The sequence below is a fragment of the Triturus cristatus genome, chromosome 4_1 (genome assembly GCF_964204655.1).
Source record: "Triturus cristatus chromosome 4_1, aTriCri1.1, whole genome shotgun sequence".
Classification (NCBI taxonomy): Eukaryota; Metazoa; Chordata; class Amphibia; order Caudata; family Salamandridae; genus Triturus; species Triturus cristatus.
In genome coordinates this window covers 252,347,108-252,369,062 of record NC_140585.1, presented here as the reverse complement: position 1 = coordinate 252,369,062, position 21,955 = coordinate 252,347,108, and the positions used below count along the sequence as shown (strand labels likewise).

General features: G+C 45.0%; 1 protein-coding gene across 1 annotated transcript in view; it reads left to right on the top strand.

Moving 5' to 3' along the window:
* SLC13A4 (solute carrier family 13 member 4) overlaps nucleotides 1-21,955 on the top strand; it is a 233,885-nt gene that overhangs the window by 138,191 nt on the left and 73,739 nt on the right. Inside the window, exons 9-11 of the mRNA XM_085650527.1 lie at nucleotides 4,378-4,497; nucleotides 11,035-11,136; nucleotides 14,576-14,677. Coding sequence (XP_085506653.1) covers nucleotides 4,378-4,497; nucleotides 11,035-11,136; nucleotides 14,576-14,677 — 324 coding nt within the window. The remainder of the gene's footprint in view (nucleotides 1-4,377; nucleotides 4,498-11,034; nucleotides 11,137-14,575; nucleotides 14,678-21,955) is intronic.

Sequence of the window (21,955 nt, the reverse complement as noted above, 5' to 3'; positions counted from 1 at the left end):
GCGTCCCACTTCTTTGGGAACACCGCCCCTTCGGTAATGGATACATTTCTTTACACCCGACTTCGGCAAAATATTAGGGCTGTCACTCCTAACTTCCCGGATGAGCCGGACACCATGGCACCTTTACATGCCCTGCTCCAGACGACCACCCCGACACATGTGGTCTCGATGTTATATAAACATGTACAAGCGGCTCCTTCCCCCCCTCTCTTAAGGCGAGGACTGACTGGGACAGCGATCTGGGTGCCCCAATGTCAGATGTCCAGTGGGAAGAAAGCTGCTGTCACACTACTGCCGTGACGGGCAATGCCGGCCCTTAAGGGTTGTAGGCGTTTGAGCTGTGTTAAATGGTGGATCCTAGTTAGATACTGTTCATTGCTCATGATACTGCATTGTCGCTACCGGCCTGTTCACTCAGGTTGTAGGTGATAAGCTGTGTAAGATTTGATTGTGACCAATAAAGGTTTTTCAAAAAAAAATAAAAAATTAAAATGTATATAATAATTAATTTTTCCCACCCTGTATTCCTATAAACCCCACCACCCGCCATGGTACTAAAAGTAACTACAAATTATAAAATGACATTTCAAAACTGGTAAAAATGTAAAAACTATATTACAAAACATCAACACTAATTATCCAAACAATTTATAACATATACAATTAAAATATATACTAAAATACATAAAAATAATTTTTAAAATATGTTATTAACAATGATATTTTTGTAAACTATATAAATGATTTTGATATTGTTAAAATTGATATTACTTACCTTAAAATCGATATTCTTGACAACGATATTCTCGCATGCTATATTGCCGTATGACGATATTTTAAACTCGATATTTATATCTGATGATATTAAATGTTTGATATTTTGTCTGAATATCCCCAAGTAGATGGGGTTAACAGTATCCAAGTGGCATCCAACAGTGGTCAAAATGCTAAGAGCCTATTTACGAGTTCAACGGTCTATAGGACCGCCAAACTCATGGTCGAGGTGCGGTGGCGATCGAGGATCACAGCACCAGTGGTTCGACCACCGTATCACGCAGGCGGCGGTCGGACCATGAGAGGACCGCAACAGCGGCTAGGGACCCTCAATCCCTGGCGGCAGTCTTGAGGCGGTAATATGCTTGGCGGTGCCGCTGCGGCACCACCAAGCATATTACAAGTTTACAAACTGCGACCCTAACCACAGCAGTGAGGAAACAAAGGGGGCCCTACAGGGCACCCTGGTGCCTCAGGCCAACGGGATGCATGCATGGGGACACATGTTGTACCCCTGTGTGCATGCAACCCCCTTTCCTGGACGCATGGACTTCCGAGTCCATGACGTGCAGGAATGGACTTTGACGTTTCCATTGTGGTGCCTGTTTTGAAAGGCACCACACTGTGGGAATGCCACAGGATTGCCCGCGAGACTACAAGGAAACTCATAATCTGGCAGGCGGCGATTGAGTTTGGCGGTGCAGGAGAGGGTCAGTGGCATGCCGCCCTGCACATTCAAACTCGTAATTGGGCCCTAAGTGTTTTAATTCCTTGAAGAGAAGATTTCCCTAAGCCATACAAGCGGACAGCTTAAAAACCAGAGAGGAGAATGGCAGATCATCATCACATTTGATACCAAAGTTTTGACCATCCTATATGCCTCTGCATTTACCCATAGCTTTGGTCCAAAGGGAATCTAGCCATAAGGAAAGCTTGTATTTAATGATGAGAAACTTTGTCTTATCAGAATTGAACTTGAGCTAGCTTGCACTCATTCAGTCTTATACCTGGCCAAGACAATACTTAAAAGTCTCATCTGCCAACTGCTGTTAGTGGAGGAGGAGTTAGTTGTAATCAGCCTGCACATAGAATTCTTAGTGCCTGAATACGACTTTGGCCGTTTGGTAATGCGCCGCCATGCCAGCACCTTGCTCCCAGACCGCCTAAGTCAACTGCCACCCGCCTGCCAGATTACGAGTTTCCTTGTCGTCTGGCTGGCAGGCTGCGCAGCAGTGCCTCTTGAAAAGTCACTGCAATGGGAGCACCTTAGGCCATTCCTGCACGGTTTGGACTGTGCAGTCCATGCCGTGCAGGAAAGGGGGTGCATGCAGACAGGGGGGTACAACATGTGCCCCCCTGCATGCATCCCCATACACAGGGGGCCATATAATGCCCCTTTGTTTCTCCACCCCACACCACCATGAAAAGGGTGGGGGTGGGGAAACTCATAATATGCTTGGTAGTGCTGCAGTGGCACCGCCAAGCATATTAATTCCCCAGGCTGCCACAAGACTGCCAGGGATCACGGATCCCTGGCTGTTGCAGCAGTCCGCTGGAGGCCCAACCGTCGCACTCGTAATACGGAGGTCAGACCGCAGGTGCGGCGGTCCCCAACTGCCACCACACCTCCACCAGGGAGTTTAGCGGTCCATTGGACTGCCAAACTCGTAATCGGGCCATTAGACATGGGAACAAATGAGGTAAAACATAAAAATCAAACAAATAAGGAGGCAAGGCCAAATCCTTTAGGACCCCATCCCAATTCTACACCATCCTCATAGTAAATGTTGCCATCACCTGCATACCCCGCAAGCCCCTAACATTTACAACTGAAGAGCACCATTGACATGGAAGACACCTTCCTTGTTGTTGTTGCAGTTGCTGTCCTAAGAGCAACAAGGGTGTCCAGACATTGGTCCCGTGCACACTGCCACTGAACTCAAGCTATACCTCGCTGATGAGCCCATAATGAGGGCGAAAGCGGTCCTGAGTTTCTTGTTTTCCAGATCCAGCTGGTTTGTTCTGATTGGAGCAGGGTGAAGGCTCATTTGCATATGGCTGGGTCTAAACTGAGGTGGCATGGTGGGCGAAAAATGATGGATTTTAATGCGGCCTGAGCAATTGTCAACATCTGAGATTAATTCAAGCATTCTATCCATCACCTTGATGTTGCAGTTGCTGAACTAAGTGCGATGGACATGCCCAGGCGTGGATCCCATGCTCACAGTGCCACTGCAATCAAGATGTACTTGGCTGATGAGACCATAATGAAACCAGTCGTGGGTTGCTTGTTTTGTTTCCGGGTCAGGGAGGACCTGGCTCGGCAGTTTGGGCTGGACTGTTCTGACATGAGCAGGGTCAAGGCTGTTTTGCATATGACTAGATCCAAACTGAGGTGGCATATTGGGAGAAAAACAATGGATTAGGATGCGATCTGATCAATTGCCAGTGGCTGATATTAATTCAAGCTTTCCATCCATCAACTTGTTGTTGCATGGGTATGCCCAGCCGTGGGTCCTGTGCTCACTGTGCCACTGGAATCAAGCCAAACCTGGCTGATTAGCCCATAATGAGGGTGAAAACGGGTCCTTGATTGTTTGTTTTCTGGTTCAGGGAAGGACTGGCCTGGTAGTTTGGGTTAGACAGTTCTGATTGGAGCAGGGTCAAGGCTGATTTGCATAGGGCTGGGTCCAAACTCAGGTGGCATGGTGGGTGAAAAACGATGGATTGGGATGCGGCCTGTCAATTGCCAGTAGCTGAGATTAATTTAAGCATTCCATCCATCATGAAGACTTTATGTGATTGGAGTGGTAGCACTGCTACGTGAGCATATAATATCTATCTAACGAGGGTTACTTCTACTAACCAAATCCTGGGAATGCAAGATCTGTGTACATGTAATTTTGCCATTTTGCTCCATATTGAGTCATCTTACACGAGTCAGGTATACTTGGAGGAGGATAGGAAAGGAAGTGAATCTTAGAAGTGAAAAGATGCTGTCTGGAGTTTGAAATATGACAGTAAGACTTGCCAAATTAGATGCTCAAGTTATAAAAGCTTTGGCCTCTTAGACACTTGTTTAAAGAAATTGTCCCAAAAGTGCACAGTTTATCCATCATTTTTCAATTTTTTTCTAGCTGAGGATACCCACTCCCTTATAATAATACACGAGAGCTAGGCATGACAGAAAACTTGAATATTTGATAAGTGCCCCTTGTGAACTGCCTCATATGGCATATTAGCATATTTATTTCTAAATTGTGCTTTAGAATGAACCAACTGGTCCACATAAAAAATAAATATTGGGGACAATACTTTCAAAACCCATCTGGATTAACATAATTATTACTTCACTAGATTGGTGCAATTCAAGGTGGAAGTTTAGGTCACCTCTTTGAAAGTTCACCGACCGCCACTGGGGTGTCATCCTTTTCACACGGTGGTATATCTAGAGGCACATATGGTAGCACGGGGGTTGCGGAACACTGAGTAGGTTCCTTCCTATCCTGGCTGTGCTCTATTTTCCTTCGTATCAACAAAACTGCTGTGCAATGGTGCATTCTTCAACATTTCCCAGCAGCAAATGTGCTCTCTCTTTTGCAGGCGTTATCCAGATGCTGAGGTGGTGAATTTTGGGACTTGGTTTGTCTTCAGCTTCCCCATTGTCCTCATGATGCTGCTGCTCACATGGGTTTGGATGCACTGGCTCTTTCTAGGCTCCAAGTAAGTAGACGCCTCTGGTCGTGACATAAACAGAGAACATTTACTGCTAGGAATGCTTAGCATGTACACCTGGTACTTCCATTCAATGTACAGTAGGAACTTTGAATTCCTCTTAAGCAGTGCTGCCATTGAGCGGTGCTTACAAGGATTACCTCTTAGCTAGAAATCATTAATTCACAGCTGCTATTGTGTAACCATGACAATTGTACTGTATTTGCTGCCTGTTTGAACTGCTCGCCTTGGGTGCTCCTTTGTTTAAATGTAAAATTAAAAAATATAATTAAAAAAAAATCACCCTATCCCTACATGAGACTCACAGCAGAAGCACCTGGTCATGATACTCAATGTTCAATTAGAATGTTCTGTCCCTGTGGCTCACTGCTGTGAAATATCCCTGACACTGTGCAATGCTTACAAGGATTACCTCTTGTCACTGCTAGGAGTCCATAGCATGAAATCACCCAATGTCTACATGGGAATCACATCAGCAACTGGACAAAATATTCAATGTACAATAAGACTATTCTGTCGCTGTGCATCACTGCTGCGCAATGTCCACGAACCTGAATGGTGGTTACAAGGATTACCACTTATCTCTACATGTGACTTCTCAGTGGAAGCACCTGGTCAAGGTATTCAATGTAAAACAGTATTCTGTCCCCGTGCATCACTACTGTACACTGTCCTTGAACCTGAACAATGGTTACAAGGATTTCCACTTATCACTGCTAGGAGTCCATAGCATGAAACACCATGTCACTACATGAGACTCACAGCAGAAGCACCCGTTCCAAATATTCAACGTACAATTGGACCATTCCATTCCTTAGCAGCACCCCTGTGCATTGTCACTGCCACTTGAGCAATGCTTAAAAGGATTACTACTTATTGCTGCTAAGGTCCATAGTATGTAAACACTTTATCACTACATGAGACTCACAGCGGAAGCACCGTGTCAGGATATTCAATTTACCTTGAGGACTTTCTATCCCTGTCAGCATGGCTGTGCATTGTCCCTGCCACAGAACAGTACTTACAAGGATTTCCACTTATCACTGGAAGCTACTTATACTAAGGGCCACCTGCCACCGCATCTAACTAAAAACCTACAATACTTATATGACATTTGCTGTGAAATACCCAGGCTCCATCTTATCTGTGGCTGAATGGAGTTTCACCTGTCAGTGAAAAAAACTATGAATTAATCCCCTTCAAAATCATGGATGTAAAATGGGGGTCAGCAAGCATAGCAGTTGCTACCCCTAAAACTGCCTATGCTACCCGAGTGCCAAGGTTTATAAAACAGGAACAGAAAAAAATCCTGCCTCTAACAGTCTTGTTTACTTTCACTAGTTTTTAGGTTGTGTCTAGGCAGTGCGCATGCACTGCTCTGCAAGGCATGGTGTATTCCATCTGTGGAGTTTGGCCACGCCCATCACTTGTAGTTGGGTCTTTGGAGTGCCTCTCGTAAATTCTTGCTTTTGAAATGTCCCTTTGTTGTCTCTGTCCCGCCTTTTGGTTGCTTGTTTCCGCCCTGGCGACTGACCCAGTTACATGGATCAGTTTACTTTTGATGCACTACTTTTTGTTTTGCCTCAGCTCGCCCGGCGTCCCTTCACCACCACCCACCCGTTTGCTGTATATCATGATTGTTTTGTTTGCCCGTTGCTGATTTTCATGCTTGATTTTTAAACGTCCTGGAAGTTAAAAGTGAAACTGAGTGTGAGAAAGCAGTGTAATGTGGGACAGAAGCCAGGAAGATGTCCCAGATGATGTGGGGGCTTGTATGACTGGAGCTCGCACCAACGTCCCGGAAAGTGAAGGTTTAAATTTGCACGTTGTCATGGTGCAGACTTACTGGCAGCCACAGGTGGTGGTTTTCATGTCTTTTTCTTTAGGCTGCCTTGGGGGTGAAAATAAAACTGTACCCTATGACCAAGCTCTTCCTCTTCCTCATAGTGCTTCGAAGCCGAGCAACAGCAGTATCTGTGACCACTGCCTGTTGTCAGCATGCTGTGGGGGAGCGCTGCCCTCGCCCTGTTCAGCCTGGGGCTTGTTTAATCTGTAGCCACACTCTGTTATGCCTCTTTTTCACCAGCAGAGTGGTAGGTTTTTAGGTCGAGCCTGTAGCAGCGTGCATGCGCTGCTCTGCGAGACTCCATGTAGGGGCTTCTGAAAGCTGACCACACGCTTGTGCGTGTGCTTTTGTCGGCTGCAATTGGCTTTTGCGTGCGTCTTTTTAAAAAGACAGCACGCAATTGGTGAAAGGCGGGTGCATGTCCCAGCTTCCTTTAGAAATGTAACCGCCCATGGCCTATTGGTGTCTGTTACGCGCAGCAGCGGCATCTGGTTTTAATTATAAACATGTGTTTATAATTAGTGCACGTTCGCTTTGCTGCCGCGTTCCCTCGCCCCCGCTCCTCTGTTGTGCGCGCGCACCACTGGTTTTGATTCTGTGCTTGTTAAAATGGTCAATGCTTGAATAACCGCATCAGCGTCAACATCCATCGTGAAGCAGTCCCTTAATTGTAGGATCTTAATTCCTAATCACCCTGCGAGCTGGCAGACAAATAGCTCAGCAGATTGAAGTGAGCATTAATTACATTTCATCATGACGCAGAGTTCTTCGGTGCCATGAGGGTGTGGGATGCTTAAATAAATAAGTCTTCACCACGGTCAAAATGCATCTTCCATTAGTTAAAACTTGTAAAATTTGCAACAATGTTGAGAAGAAACCTGAAAAAATTGAGTCATCCAGATACGGTACACTGCAGGTTACCTTCACTACCTGTGGTAGGCGAGCATTAATTAAAGCTAAATAGATTGAAAGCACAAGTCTCATGTAATACATACCAAAATACATTTTTTTTTAAAAGTAAAAGAAGCATACAATCATAAACATCTTACGAAAATAAATGAATTACAAGTGGAAGATCCGATTCTTAAATCATTATGAACTACACACTGCAATTAAAAACCACCTACTTTCAATAGACAATTTATGGGAATAGACCAGCAGTTCTACTGTTTAGTTAACATGTAGCGAAGAGCAATGTCATAAGTTTATAAGTTATGGTTAACAAGCATTTGCAATGCAATAGGTCTTGCATTTGTGAGAGTTTGAGCTATTGGCATTGAAAATGACAATGCCTTTTATGTATGTGTTTTAAAAACTTGCAAGCGGTCATAAACACACACTTTTCTACTTATAGTCGTTGCTTACGAGAACCAAGGCTGGCAGTAACTGCGCCTCGTTTACTGCCAGACTGACTTGTCGTAAGCAAGGACTACAAGTACAAAGTGCTTATTTACGCACCGCTTTCAGGTTTTCAAAACACATAAATAAAAGGTATTGTCATTTACAATGCCAATGGCTCAAACTCTCACAAATGCGAGACTTATTGCATTGCAAATGCTTGTATTTATATACAGAGAATACTCAGTTTATCTTTGCTGTTCCCTATTTCGTTGGACAGCATCCATCTGGAGAGTGTCACCCCCCTCTCGCAACCAGTTGAGGTAATCATCTGACTTGAATACAGCTCTGCCCATATCATGGCTTCCAGAAAGCCCTCCTTATGAGATGCCCTTCATGCTGCTGCCAGATTTTTGACCAATACTAAACAAACTAAACAAAATAGGTCTCGCATTACTCAAAGTTTGAGCTATTGGTATTGCAAATAATAATGCTCAAACTTTCCCTAGTGTGAGAGCTATTGCATTGGAAATGCTTGTTTATCTCTATTTCCCCTAGCGCGTTGCCAGCAAAATAGAGGCAGCTTCTAGAGGTCCACCCTGTGATTGCTTGATTCAAAGGGTGCACAGCGTCACTTCTGCTACCCCTGGCATTTTGATGAATTGACGTAAACCCCATATTATGATATGGTACTTTCAATAGGAATATTAAATAAGTGCTTGGTAAGGACTATGTAATACCAGTACTGTGTGCCCCATTTACATTACATTGACCATACACATTGGAAGTTGCAGGGCACGTTGAATGAAGACCTGTTGTAAGTATATGCCACTTAATGACAAATTTCCTATTTATAAGTGAACTTTACAATGAAATCTTCATCACTACAAGATACATGCAATGAGACCCTGTATCACTATTTAGCACGTACTAAGGAATATTCCTGCCCATGCTTGTCATTGCATCATCCATGTAATACGAAACTCTTTCTACTGAGAAACTGTCATAATAAGAATTTTCTACCACTGTATGACTCTGACTATGGGAAGGCGTGTGCTGTAGTTACTAATTTGCAGACTTTAGAAACTGTAAATCTGGGTTCCAATTTCACCTTCGGGACTTTGTTAAAATGTGGATAAATCATGTATTCTCCATACGCCTCAAATTGTAGTGCAAGTATGTAAAATCCCACATGATGAGGACATTTTCGATTGGTATCTAGAACTCCTGCCCAATATTGTACAGATTTGCTCTGCTCTCCAGTTATGTTTGTGCTAAAGAAATGCCTATGTACAACCATACCCACATATAGGCACACTTTCCACACCACTACTTGAAACTTGACAAATAGAACCTACCATGGAATACCCTATCCTTGTCATGAGATCTCCCTAGGTACCCTAGAGCAAAGTCTGGGCTATATGTTAAGTCCTATACATAAATATCAGATAATACAATTGATCCTTGAGAGGCAAGGAAAGAACAGCAAACCACCACAACCTTTGCTGCTGCTCGTTTGAAACCTTCTTCAGAAGAAGGACCAATGTTGCAAACTTAACTAGGATAAAACTGAAGTAATCCTCATCAACATGTGTCCAAGACTGCAGCCACCTTCCCTCTAACTAACCAACCTGTGTCCCTCACAACAGTACCCGTGATCAAGAACTAAGGCATCTATCATAATGTCCACAGAGATTATCCTGTTCCACTCAGGAGAGTCTTACATTACACTTATGCTGGAGGGCAAAACCCTTAAAAGAGCCTTCCAGTGTAGAGAACGAAAACAATTCTCTTTGCTCAGTCCTATAGCTCTAACAATCGGCAAAAACAGGCATTCTAGAATAGTTGTTTGTATGATGATGCCAGCCGAGGTTTAGAGATGTATTATGACATCATTCACCAGATGGCCCTTTTAAGCAGTCTACATCAGAACTAGCCCATCCCTGAGACCAAAATCCCCTCATGTTCCCTCCGCTCCACCCATTTCATTGTAATTTGGGATTTTTTTCTTAAAAGTATCTTACCTTTAAAATGTTTCCTATAATTTTCGATTTTTTTGTATTTCCTTAAAATTGCCTTTCCATTATATTGGTTTTCTATGATTTGGTTTAATTCAATGTGGTTTCTCAGTTTTCGTTTTTCTATTAATTCAGATGCATCATCAAAAGTCAGGTACTGCTCTGTTATTTGGCATGATTTTGGCAGCTAGTAAATACCCAGAGATTAGAGTGGGAGTCTGTTGAATTCACATACCTGTGGTCTAGCAACTATAATAAAAAATAAAAATGAACGCCAAATTACTTGGAACAAATGTTTGTATTCATGAGAGAAATTGATGGATGCCTGATTCCAGTAGCATATGGAAGGAAAGGTTTCAAAAGGATCTTTCGCAAAATGTACACTGCCAAAACCTCAACCTTACTTGTATATTTCCCTACAAATTGTCTACTTGCACGCACCCAATCTCATTAGCAAGTACTGCCCCCAAATATTCTAGGCCCTACGGTATAATAATAAATTACCATTGTACAAAAAAATTGGTATGTGGGTCCTGCTGAATTTAGGAATTACATTAAGATCAGTATTTTGGTAGGGAGTTATTTATATTATATCTTTCCAGAACTGGTGTCCCCCAGGAGTCGTCTCTTAGCCCAATTCCGTTCAATCTTTATATGAGACCCTTGATGAACCCTTTTCAAAATTCATAACATCCAGATATTTAATTACGCTGATGACACCCACCTAATTCTGGACAGCGACCACCTGTCTACGCTACATGAAAGATAGGCCCTCAGATTACTTTGGTAAAAATGTATGTCCCAACTTGTGCCTACTTGGTGAGTATTATATTTTAGTACTCAGGCACATCTTTACCATAGTAATCAGAGGGCCAATATTACATGTGGCATTTTAATTTTAGCTCAAGAGTTGATCTAACAAACCAGAAGCTATCCATATACAAGGGACAGTTTTGGGGGAAATGGTACTAGACATAGAGCACTAAAACCTGACATCACCTCACACAAACTTCCACAGTGCTTAAAAGGGCTCTTATAAAACTTCAAAGCATGAACTTGATGAACCCATCTTAAGCACTTTCTGCAGAAAACCAAGAGAAATAGTACTACCCAGGAAAAACTAAAACCTGAAATTCGCTTGGAGGGGCTTCCAAAGTACATAGGAATACTCTTAGGACAAGTATTGTGAAACAATTCACCCAAGGTTCAACAATGTGTTGCTCAATTCTTTGCATAATTAGAATACTCTATCTCATTTCCACTGCTCTTCAGTGCCACTATATCACACAGTATTACCTTGACCATTGATTGTTTTATCCACAGTTTCAAAGAGACGTGCTCTATGAGTAAAACAAAGAAGACCGAGAGGGAAGAACTGTCTGAAAAGAGGATACGGGAGGACTATGAAAAACTGGGAAATATAAGGTCAGCTATAGGCCAATTGCTAAGATTGTCGTTATGCTATGTTATGCAGATTTGTAGAGCTCACAATCACCTGACAGGGTATACTGGCACTGAGCAGGTGTGAGTCTAGGCACACCTAGGGCTTAGTGGTACTACTCGAAAAGCCAGGTATTCAACTTCTTGCGGGATTCCAGAAGTGAGGAGGAGGATCATATCTGTAGTGGCAGGTCATTCCACATCATAGGAGTGCCACCGGATCTGGCTTTCCATATGTATGGGATTTGTGGAAGTTGGAGTCCGGCGAGCAGAGGTGTCTGGAAGGTTTGTGAAAGCAGATGCGATTGTTGAGGTATGCTGGGCCAGTGTTATGTACTGCTTTGAGCGTGTGGGTGAGGAGTTTGAATTGTGCTCATTTGTGACTTGAGGGCCAGTGGAGTTTCTTCAGGTGTGGTGTGATGTGAGTGTGGCATTGAGAGTGATTCTGGCCTCCGAGTTCTAGATTGTCTGCAGCCTTCTGGTGAGTGTTGTGGTGATCCTGGCATTGAGGGTGTTCGAATAGCAAAGCTTGCTTGTGACCAGGGTGTGCGTGACGTTTTTCCAGGAGGTGGACTTGGAGCCATTTGAAAATCTTCCTCAGCATCTTCAGGGCATTGAAGCATGAGGCGGTGATGGCATTTACTTAGGTCATGTTGAGTTTGCTGTTGATGATCCAGAGGTTCTTGGAATGGGTGATGGGTGTCAGTCCTAGCTCTGTTGGCTACCAGATGGAGTCCCACGATCATGTGCTTTTCCCAAAGATCATGGTTTCAGATGGTCACACAACTGGAAACTGCTGCACACATGCCTTTAAATGGGATCCCTGGCAAAGTGATCGCACCAGTTAGATGACTCTTCTGCCTCTTTCTTTGTCTCAAACTCTTCCCCTCGCGCTGGCTATGGTAACCTTTGATTCTGTCTATATCTATCCCTACTTCACAACTTTTTACTTTTCAATCCACCTCTCTCTACTTCCCCTAGCACTGTCACATTCCACTGTTCCTTACCCCTCTTCGGCCATTTTCTGTCTTCTCTGTCTACCTTCATATAACTTACTCTTAGCTCCCTCTGTGTAGCATGCCTCTCTTCATCTCTGCTGTCTTTCTGCATCAACTTTCTCTACTTCATCTCTCTCTACCTCTCTATCATGTTGCATGTCTTCTCTCTTCCTCATCAATCACTAAAACCCTTCATTTCTCTTTACCTCACTTTTCTAACTCTGCCTACCTCTGACATCTCTCTACCTCTCTTGCTATGCCTCTTTCCTTACTTCACATTCCCTCTTGTACCCCAGTCTAATCTCTTTACCCCTCTCTATCAATGATTCATCAAGGATTCATAGAGCGCAGAAAATCACCCCTGAGGGCTTCAAGGCACTGGAGAGTGTAGGTTACTGTGTTTGTTAGGCTGCTCATTCGAAACAGCCAGTTCTTGAGTCCCTTCCTGAACTCACTGAGCGATGAGTGGCCCTGGGGTGCAGGGGGAGACCGTTCCAAGCCTTGTCCGCCAGGTCTGAGAAAGATCATCCTCTGCTGTTGCTACGGCAGATCCGGGGGGTGGTCAATGATTAAGAAGGCGGCAGATCGCAGGTATCTGGTTGGTCGTGGAAGGTCATGCGTTTGTACTCTCTATCTTTCTCTCTCTCTCTCTCTCTCTCTCCCTCCCTCCCTCCAAAGGCAATACCATGCATGCATTAGACAAGTGGCTGAGTGAATAACAAGGCTCTGCAGTGGGAGCTGAACACCTTGATCACGTGGGTCTCATAATAGATCTTGGCAACTTGTGGGCAGTTTAAAGACCATGCTACGGCATTACAGCCCGTGAAAAAAGGGACCACCAACAACTTTGGCCCTGGTTCATCATAAGAAGTAACAGTGCCAAACTTCCAAAAATTGATTGCATACCACCCTAACTAACGGTTCAGTGACCGAACTAAAGGCAAGTCACCAAAAAATCACAAGGCAGAGAAACGTGAAACTGTCAACTAGGCCTGTTGACAAAAATGTGCCTCTGTTCATTAGCAAACAGGGTAAAAGATTAGGCAGCCAGACACATGCCTTAGACACAGAGGCTGTTCAACTCATGTCCCGAGGCATAAGGCCAGCTCCAGCCTGCCGCAGTCACTAAGATAACCACATGCATACCTCAGGCACAGAGACTTTCCAAGACAGCTGCACAGTCTCCAGAAATACAGCGACAGTCACAAACATCCCACAGAGACCGTGAATTTGAAATCACATGGCATGGAGGGCTCACTGGATACCCAAGGCACAGTAAACATCATAAGCAAACCTCATGCAATTATCAACAGAAAACTATCCATACGCACACATCAAATGGTCAAATATTTACCATATTCAGAGACCTAAACATTGCATGCATGTGCGGGCCTCAAATGACAATAAAAGGAATCTGTCCATAAAACCTTTAGCAATGAGCTAATCAGTGTGGGCCTCATTTATGAAAAGTGACGCATCGCTGCGAGAAAACAGCGATGCGTCACTTTTCATTACGCCCTCCTTGCGACACCAATGATGCGTCATATTTACAGTATAAAGCATCATGTCGCAAGAAGTTACAGATACATCAGTATTTCTGACGTATCTGTAGGCGCAAAAATAACGCAATGCTGGAGTGTGTCACAAAAGTGACGCAACTTCAGCAATGGGTCATTACACATGGGCAAGTCCCATGTTAACTGTGCCTGCGTCAGTCTTGCACCTGCCCTGAGGCAGGCATAAGATATTGATGCATTTGCGTCCTAGAAGTGGTGCAGTGAATCTCATAGATTTCCCTGCGTCACTTCTACGACCCTTTCTTGCGTCGGAACGCCCCCTCCTGCATATATTATACCTGACGCAGGTATAATGTGGCGCAGGGGTTTACAAAGTGACGCATCTACGTAGATGCGTCACTTTGTAAATATGACGCAACATGTCGCATTTTTACACCGCTGGTGCATCACAATAAGTGACGCACCGGCGGCGTAAAAGTGATGCAAGGCCTCATAAATAAGGCCCTGTCTCCCTAAGGAACACGGTTAACATAAACTATTTCCCAAAAATCGCACATTTTAGTCTCAAATGGAGTGGGCATTGCTGTTCAGTCTTACAAGAACTATCGACAATGCCAAGCACACATGAACAGAAGAAAAGCCCTCTGGGACATTCTCTGAATGAGTGAGCCACAGGATTGTCTTGTGTAGGCCTCAAAGGAACACATCCTGCATGCCTGAGAGATAGACACAATCCCAATTAATATTGAGTTGAGACTCAGCCCTGCGCTTACCTAAGTGATGCCGAGCCACTCACATAACTAAGAGGAAGCCAAAGACTACCTACCATGACTGGATCAGATTTTTACTGTCTCTGCTGCTTTCCCAGGTGCATTGTCACTAAATTCATTCCCTTATGTTTCGCTGCAGCTACCCTGAAATTTTGACCAGCTTTTTCTTCATCCTGATGACTCTGCTATGGTTCACTCGGGAACCAGGCTTTGTGCCGGGCTGGGAGTCCTTCTTTGAGAAGTAAGAACTATTTTCTTTTGTTTTAAGAATATTAAGGCAATAATGTTATTCCTAGTTGAAATGGTCACTTTATGTGGGCACAGAATGTCTCAATATTGGTTCTCCAAGGTTAACTACATAAACAACTGCATCTAACGGTACACACTGGGGGGGGGGGGTCATATTTACAAGCCCATTGTATCATCGAAGTGTCACTTTTTGGATGCTCTGGTGGTGCACAGTGCAGGCCCATATTTACAAGGCCACATTACGCCACCCTGCGTGACATTTCATGGCCTTGTAGATGTAGGTGTAAGGCCATGCAACGCAAATCACTGTGTTGCTTTACATTTCGTCAGGAAGGCATGCCATGGGTGTTGCTGTGGATGTTCGTACGCAACACCCATGGATTTTTACACTGCACCAGACTTACAACATAAGGCGAATCTGGGGCAGCGCCGAAAACGTACGCCTCCCCAGTGCAGACGTAACAAACAGAAATGTTTACATTTCTCCTCGTTTTTTTCTCTTTCCATGTGTGCTGCATTCTGCTGCACACATAGAATGAGGAAAATGCCTCTCATGATTGTTTTTGTGCAGAAAGGTGCCCCTTCCTGCACAAAAACACTCATGGCAACAACACAGACACCCTTGCACCATGATGTAAGGGTACCTGCGGAGGTGCAAGGCTGCAATTTTTGCACCGGCACCTGCTGAAGGGACAGGAAGGTACAGTATCTTGTAAATACAGTGCATTTCAGTCCTTTTGAATTGGCGTAGGGCAGCGCAGAAAAATGACTTGCGGCACTGCCCTATGCCAATTCTTTGTAATTATGCCCCAGGGTCTGTTGGACCTGGCCTTCTCTGCAGGGTCACGCCCAACAATGTTGCCTTCACCCCTCCTGTTTCTGAACCCATTTTTGCTAGCTTTTAGGACTCTGTGCACTGTAACACTGCTAACCCAAATGCCCCAAAAGCCGTCCCAGAATGATTATTTCCAGTCCAGGGAGGACCTGGCTTGGAAGTTCGGACAGAACTGTTCCCATGAGGAATAGGGTCAAGACTGATTTGCATATGGCTGTGTCCAAACTAGGGTGACGTGGGGGGTGGGGGGGCAATAAAACAATGGATTAAACCCAGATCTGGTGACTGGGGGTGAATGTCTGCATTGTTCAGCATTCAGTCCATCATCTGTTCTTTTTGCATGTGTCGCCCTAAGTGGAAAGGGTATGCCCAGACTTGGGTCCCATACTCACAACACCACTGGATTAAAGCTAGCCTAGCTGATGAGGGGTGTGCCCCAAAACCGGTCTCGGGATGCTAGTTTCCGGTCCAGGGAGGATCTGGCTTGGCAGTTTGGGCTGGACTGTTCCCATGAGGAACAGGGTCAAGATTGATTTGCATATGGCTGGGTCCAAACTGGGGTGACTAGGTGGGCAAAAAACAATGGATTAAGGTCAGATCTGTTGACTGGTAGTGAATGTTTGCATTGTTCAGCATTCTGTCCATCAGCTGTTCTTTTTACTTTTCAAAAGTTGGCATTTTCTTGTCTAACCAGTTGGTTCCTGCAATCTATTTTCTGGGTCATATGACTAGGTGGAGTTAGTAGTTGGCCTTTGTGAATTCCTCCCCGAAAGCCAGACAATGGAGGGCCTGGGTGTTGGCAGGATGGGCCATCCAAGGAAGGATCTGTGCACAGCCCTCCTTGCATTTCAAAGACACATTGTCTCAGCTCACAAAAAAGAACTTCACAGTAGCCTATTGTGAATGAAGACAGACTGGGACCAGGACAGGGAGGCAGGAAATTCCATACACCTCGTTGGGGGAAAACTCCAGAAGCTTCTCCCATTTCAAAGCTTGCACCAGGTATGAAAATGGGACCCTCAGACCCACTCTTCAGGACAATCGTGGACCTGAGAATAAGAAAAAGAACTGCCGTGCTGCTTGAGCCCTGCCCTGCTGTCTGAGAAGGAAGACTGGACCTGCACCCTTCATCCCAGGGTACCTGAGTGATTCCAAGGGCTAGTTAACTGGCCTCCTGTTCTGAGCTACATGTACACAACAAGCTCCAGAGGTCTTTTTCTTTAACTACCCAGCCAACCTGCTGCACTGAACCTGCCTGGGCCTGCAACTGGACCCGCCGGAGACCTGGTAGCCTGAGCTGGAGTGAGTTCCAGATCCCCATAAGTGCCTCCCAGGTCCTGGACCCTTGGTGTTTTATCAGTTGAGCTTTTCCTCGCCAACACAAAGCTCTGGTGAACCCGACCAGCAATGACTGGCAATGAGAAGTTTGCACTTTGATCTACAGCATCATCAGCCCGTGATGACCGCCAACTCGAAGCTCCAGCAACAAGCGGCCACAACACCCAACAGAAACTTCGCGCTACAGTGATGACCATCCATGACGCCCAACATGTATAGTGTCACAAGGACAACCCTATATGCCCACGGGGAACAGGGTCAGAATACGTCATAAGTACAGAGCCCACCGTGGGGCTCTTTGTATGAAGTAGGAATCCTCTTGTGTAAATCTGGGGAAACCAACAATGAATGTATTGTTTGTGCAGCCTAATGGTCAATTTTCATTTGGTTGCATAGAAAAAGAAAGAATGAGACTGATACAGTTTATGTTGCTGTTATGTATTCTTCAATACAAATGCAAATGACAATGTGAATCATAAAAAGTGCAGACAACGCAGTGCTCAAGTTAATTTAAAATATATACAAAAGATACCATAAATGCTCCTTGGTTCTTAAGCCTAGTTGTTCAAACATACTTGTGCATACAACATAGCACGATGAGGATTTACAAATAGCCAAGGAACAAAAGGAGATAATATGTCGATGTTTTGACCCTTTGTGAGTGAAAGGGTTTCCTCAGGACAAAGTCGCCTGGCTCAATATCTGCATATTTTGGGAGACAGAAATCAGACCAATCATCAGTCTGCATCAGACAACCACATGTCTGCATAGCGTATTAAGTGTGTGTTCAATAGACTTACCTTTAGGAACTGCATACTTCTACTTTGATTCACTTGTCCTTGGGCATGTATGCTGAACCTGTTTCTGAAAAGCCCTCGTTCCTCTATTATTGATTAACTTTCTATAAGTGTAATTTTCAAAATAGTGATAAAGCATCTGACTTTACCATTAACTTTGATTTTAAATTACTGTTAAAACAAGTCCTTGCATAATTTTTCTTGCTACTACTAAACTGTAGTTAAGCATTATAAGGTGTTATAATGTAACCAAGTGTTTTCCTATGGGAGAGACCGCTTTGCCACAGTAATAAAATTACTTTGGAGGTTTTTCACTGCCAGGACATGTAAAACATAAATACACATGTTTTACTTTTAAATACTATGCACCCTTCCCTATGGGCAGGTAGGGCCTACCTTAAGGTCGACATATATGTATTGTAAAAGAAGGTTATGACTGGCAACAGGCTTATTTTCCCAGGTCAAAGTTGCAGTTTTAGATCTGCCCACCCGGGCTGGAGACATGCTTTGCATTGTCACTTCAGTCACTTTAGTGGTGGCACAATTTGTGCTGCAGCCTATTAGTAACATGAAACTTACATGTCTGGTTATACTTTGTACTATATAATTGGGACTTACAGGTATGTTAAATATGCGGATTAGGAGTATACCCAATGTTAACATGTTTTAGAGGTCAGAGCATATGTACTGGTGCCTAGTTAGCAATATCCCAGGCCACAGAGTAAAAAAAACAGAATAATTAGTCCAGGAAAAATGAGTGTTACCATACAAAATGAAGCGGTACAAAAGGGGGTGGTGATGGACGGAGCATCAGAACCAATCAAACACTCGTGCTCACTACGCCACTGGAGTCAAGCTATCCTGGCTGATGACGGCTGATAGCCAGAAACCGGTCCTAGGATGCTTGATTCCGGTCCAGGGAAGACATGGCTTGGCAGTTCGGGCTGGACTGTTCCCATGAGGCACAGGGTCAAGACTGATTTGCATATGGCCATGTCTAAACTGGGGTGGTGTAGTGGGCAAAAGAACGATGGATTTAACCCAGATCTCGTGACTGGGGGAGAATGTCTGCATTGTCAGCATTCCGTCCATCAATTGTTTGTTGTAACGCTTTTCGCCCTAAGTGGGATGGGTATTCCCAGACGTGGGACCCGTGCTCACTACGCCACTGGAGTCAAGCTATCCTGGCTGATGACGGCTGATAGCCAGAAACCGGTCCTAGGATGCTTGATTCCGGTCCAGGGAAGACATGGCTTGGCAGTTCGGGCTGGACTGTTCCCATGAGGCACAGGGTCAAGACTGATTTGCATATGGCCATGTCTAAACTGGGGTGGTGTAGTGGGCAAAAGAACGATGGATTTAACCCAGATCTCTTGACTGGGGGAGAATGTCTGCATTGTCAGCATTCCGTCCATCAATTGTTTGTTGTAACGCTTTTCGCCCTAAGTGGGATGGGTATTCCCAGACGTGGGACCCGTGCTCACTACGCCACTGGAGTCAAGCTATCCTGGCTGATGACGGCTGATAGCCAGAAACCGGTCCTAGGATGCTTGATTCCGGTCCAGGGAAGACATGGCTTGGCAGTTCGGGCTGGACTGTTCCCATGAGGCACAGGGTCAAGACTGATTTGCATATGGCCATGTCTAAACTGGGGTGGTGTAGTGGGCAAAAGAACGATGGATTTAACCCAGATCTCTTGACTGGGGGAGAATGTCTGCATTGTCAGCATTCCGTCCATCAATTGTTTGTTGTAACGCTTTTCGCCCTAAGTGGGATGGGTATTCCCAGACGTGGGACCCGTGCTCACTACGCCACTGGAGTCAAGCTATCCTGGCTGATGACGGCTGATAGCCAGAAACCGGTCCTAGGATGCTTGATTCCGGTCCAGGGAAGACATGGCTTGGCAGTTCGGGCTGGACTGTTCCCATGAGGCACAGGGTCAAGACTGATTTGCATATGGCCATGTCTAAACTGGGGTGGTGTAGTGGGCAAAAGAACGATGGATTTAACCCAGATCTCTTGACTGGGGGAGAATGTCTGCATTGTCAGCATTCCGTCCATCAATTGTTTGTTGTAACGCTTTTCGCCCTAAGTGGGATGGGTATTCCCAGACGTGGGACCCGTGCTCACTACGCCACTGGAGTCAAGCTATCCTGGCTGATGACGGCTGATAGCCAGAAACCGGTCCTAGGATGCTTGATTCCGGTCCAGGGAAGACATGGCTTGGCAGTTCGGGCTGGACTGTTCCCATGAGGCACAGGGTCAAGACTGATTTGCATATGGCCATGTCTAAACTGGGGTGGTGTAGTGGGCAAAAGAACGATGGATTTAACCCAGATCTCTTGACTGGGGGAGAATGTCTGCATTGTCAGCATTCCGTCCATCAATTGTTTGTTGTAACGCTTTTCGCCCTAAGTGGGATGGGTATTCCCAGACGTGGGACCCGTGCTCACTACGCCACTGGAGTCAAGCTATCCTGGCTGATGACGGCTGATAGCCAGAAACCGGTCCTAGGATGCTTGATTCCGGTCCAGGGAAGACATGGCTTGGCAGTTCGGGCTGGACTGTTCCCATGAGGCACAGGGTCAAGACTGATTTGCATATGGCCATGTCTAAACTGGGGTGGTGTAGTGGGCAAAAGAACGATGGATTTAACCCAGATCTCTGACTGGGGGAGAATGTCTGCATTGTCAGCATTCCGTCCATCAATTGTTTGTTGTAACGCTTTTCGCCCTAAGTGGGATGGGTATTCCCAGACGTGGGACCCGTGCTCACTACGCCACTGGAGTCAAGCTATCCTGGCTGATGATGGCTGATAGCCAGAAACCGGTCCTAGGATGCTTGATTCCGGTCCAGGGAAGACATGGCTTGGCAGTTCGGGCTGGACTGTTCCCATGAGGCACAGGGTCAAGACTGATTTGCATATGGCCATGTCTAAACTGGGGTGGTGTAGTGGGCAAAAGAACGATGGATTTAACCCAGATCTCTTGACTGGGGGAGAATGTCTGCATTGTCAGCATTCCGTCCATCAATTGTTTGTTGTAACGCTTTTCGCCCTAAGTGGGATGGGTATTCCCAGACGTGGGACCCGTGCTCACTACGCCACTGGAGTCAAGCTATCCTGGCTGATGACGGCTGATAGCCAGAAACCGGTCCTAGGATGCTTGATTCCGGTCCAGGGAAGACATGGCTTGGCAGTTCGGGCTGGACTGTTCCCATGAGGCACAGGGTCAAGACTGATTTGCATATGGCCATGTCTAAACTGGGGTGGTGTAGTGGGCAAAAGAACGATGGATTTAACCCAGATCTCTTGACTGGGGGAGAATGTCTGCATTGTCAGCATTCCGTCCATCAATTGTTTGTTGTAACGCTTTTCGCCCTAAGTGGGATGGGTATTCCCAGACGTGGGACCCGTGCTCACTACGCCACTGGAGTCAAGCTATCCTGGCTGATGACGGCTGATAGCCAGAAACCGGTCCTAGGATGCTTGATTCCGGTCCAGGGAAGACATGGCTTGGCAGTTCGGGCTGGACTGTTCCCATGAGGCACAGGGTCAAGACTGATTTGCATATGGCCATGTCTAAACTGGGGTGGTGTAGTGGGCAAAAGAACGATGGATTTAACCCAGATCTCTTGACTGGGGGAGAATGTCTGCATTGTCAGCATTCCGTCCATCAATTGTTTGTTGTAACACCATACAAAATGAGGCATTTTTACCGGCATCAAATGTGTTTACTATCAGTGAAAAGTTGATATTTCATATTTAACTTCGTTTTAAATTGAAATTGATATTTTGGAGAATCTTAATGTATTTTTTCCAAAAAATATTTTAGAGCAAAATGTATTTTTTTAACTAAAAATGAATAATTAAAGACACCATTTTTGCATTTACAAATATTTGTTTACAGCATTCAGAACCCAAGGCTTTTTAACAAATGTAAGTGAAATGTGTGCCAAAGAAAGCATTACATAGCCCATTTTCTTAAACACTACACAAGGGGTGCAAAACCCCTCAAGATGCAGTCTGACATGCTCACTCATTGCAATTTAGGACAGGTGTTGCTGCCGCGTCAGTTACATGTCTCACCAGCCACCTCTTTGTTTCATGCTCTCTCCACAACAAGTACCGACTTCAACTTTCTTGCATGTTTTCTCCAGATTTTCTTTTATTTCAGTGCACCTAGATAGCTGTTGTGTGGACCTGTGGGCTTCGAGCAGATCTCCGTGTGAGAGAACCGTGATCCTATGGTGCGCCTGAAAACTTTTGTATTCTTGCAAATCTATACGTTCACTTCACTTA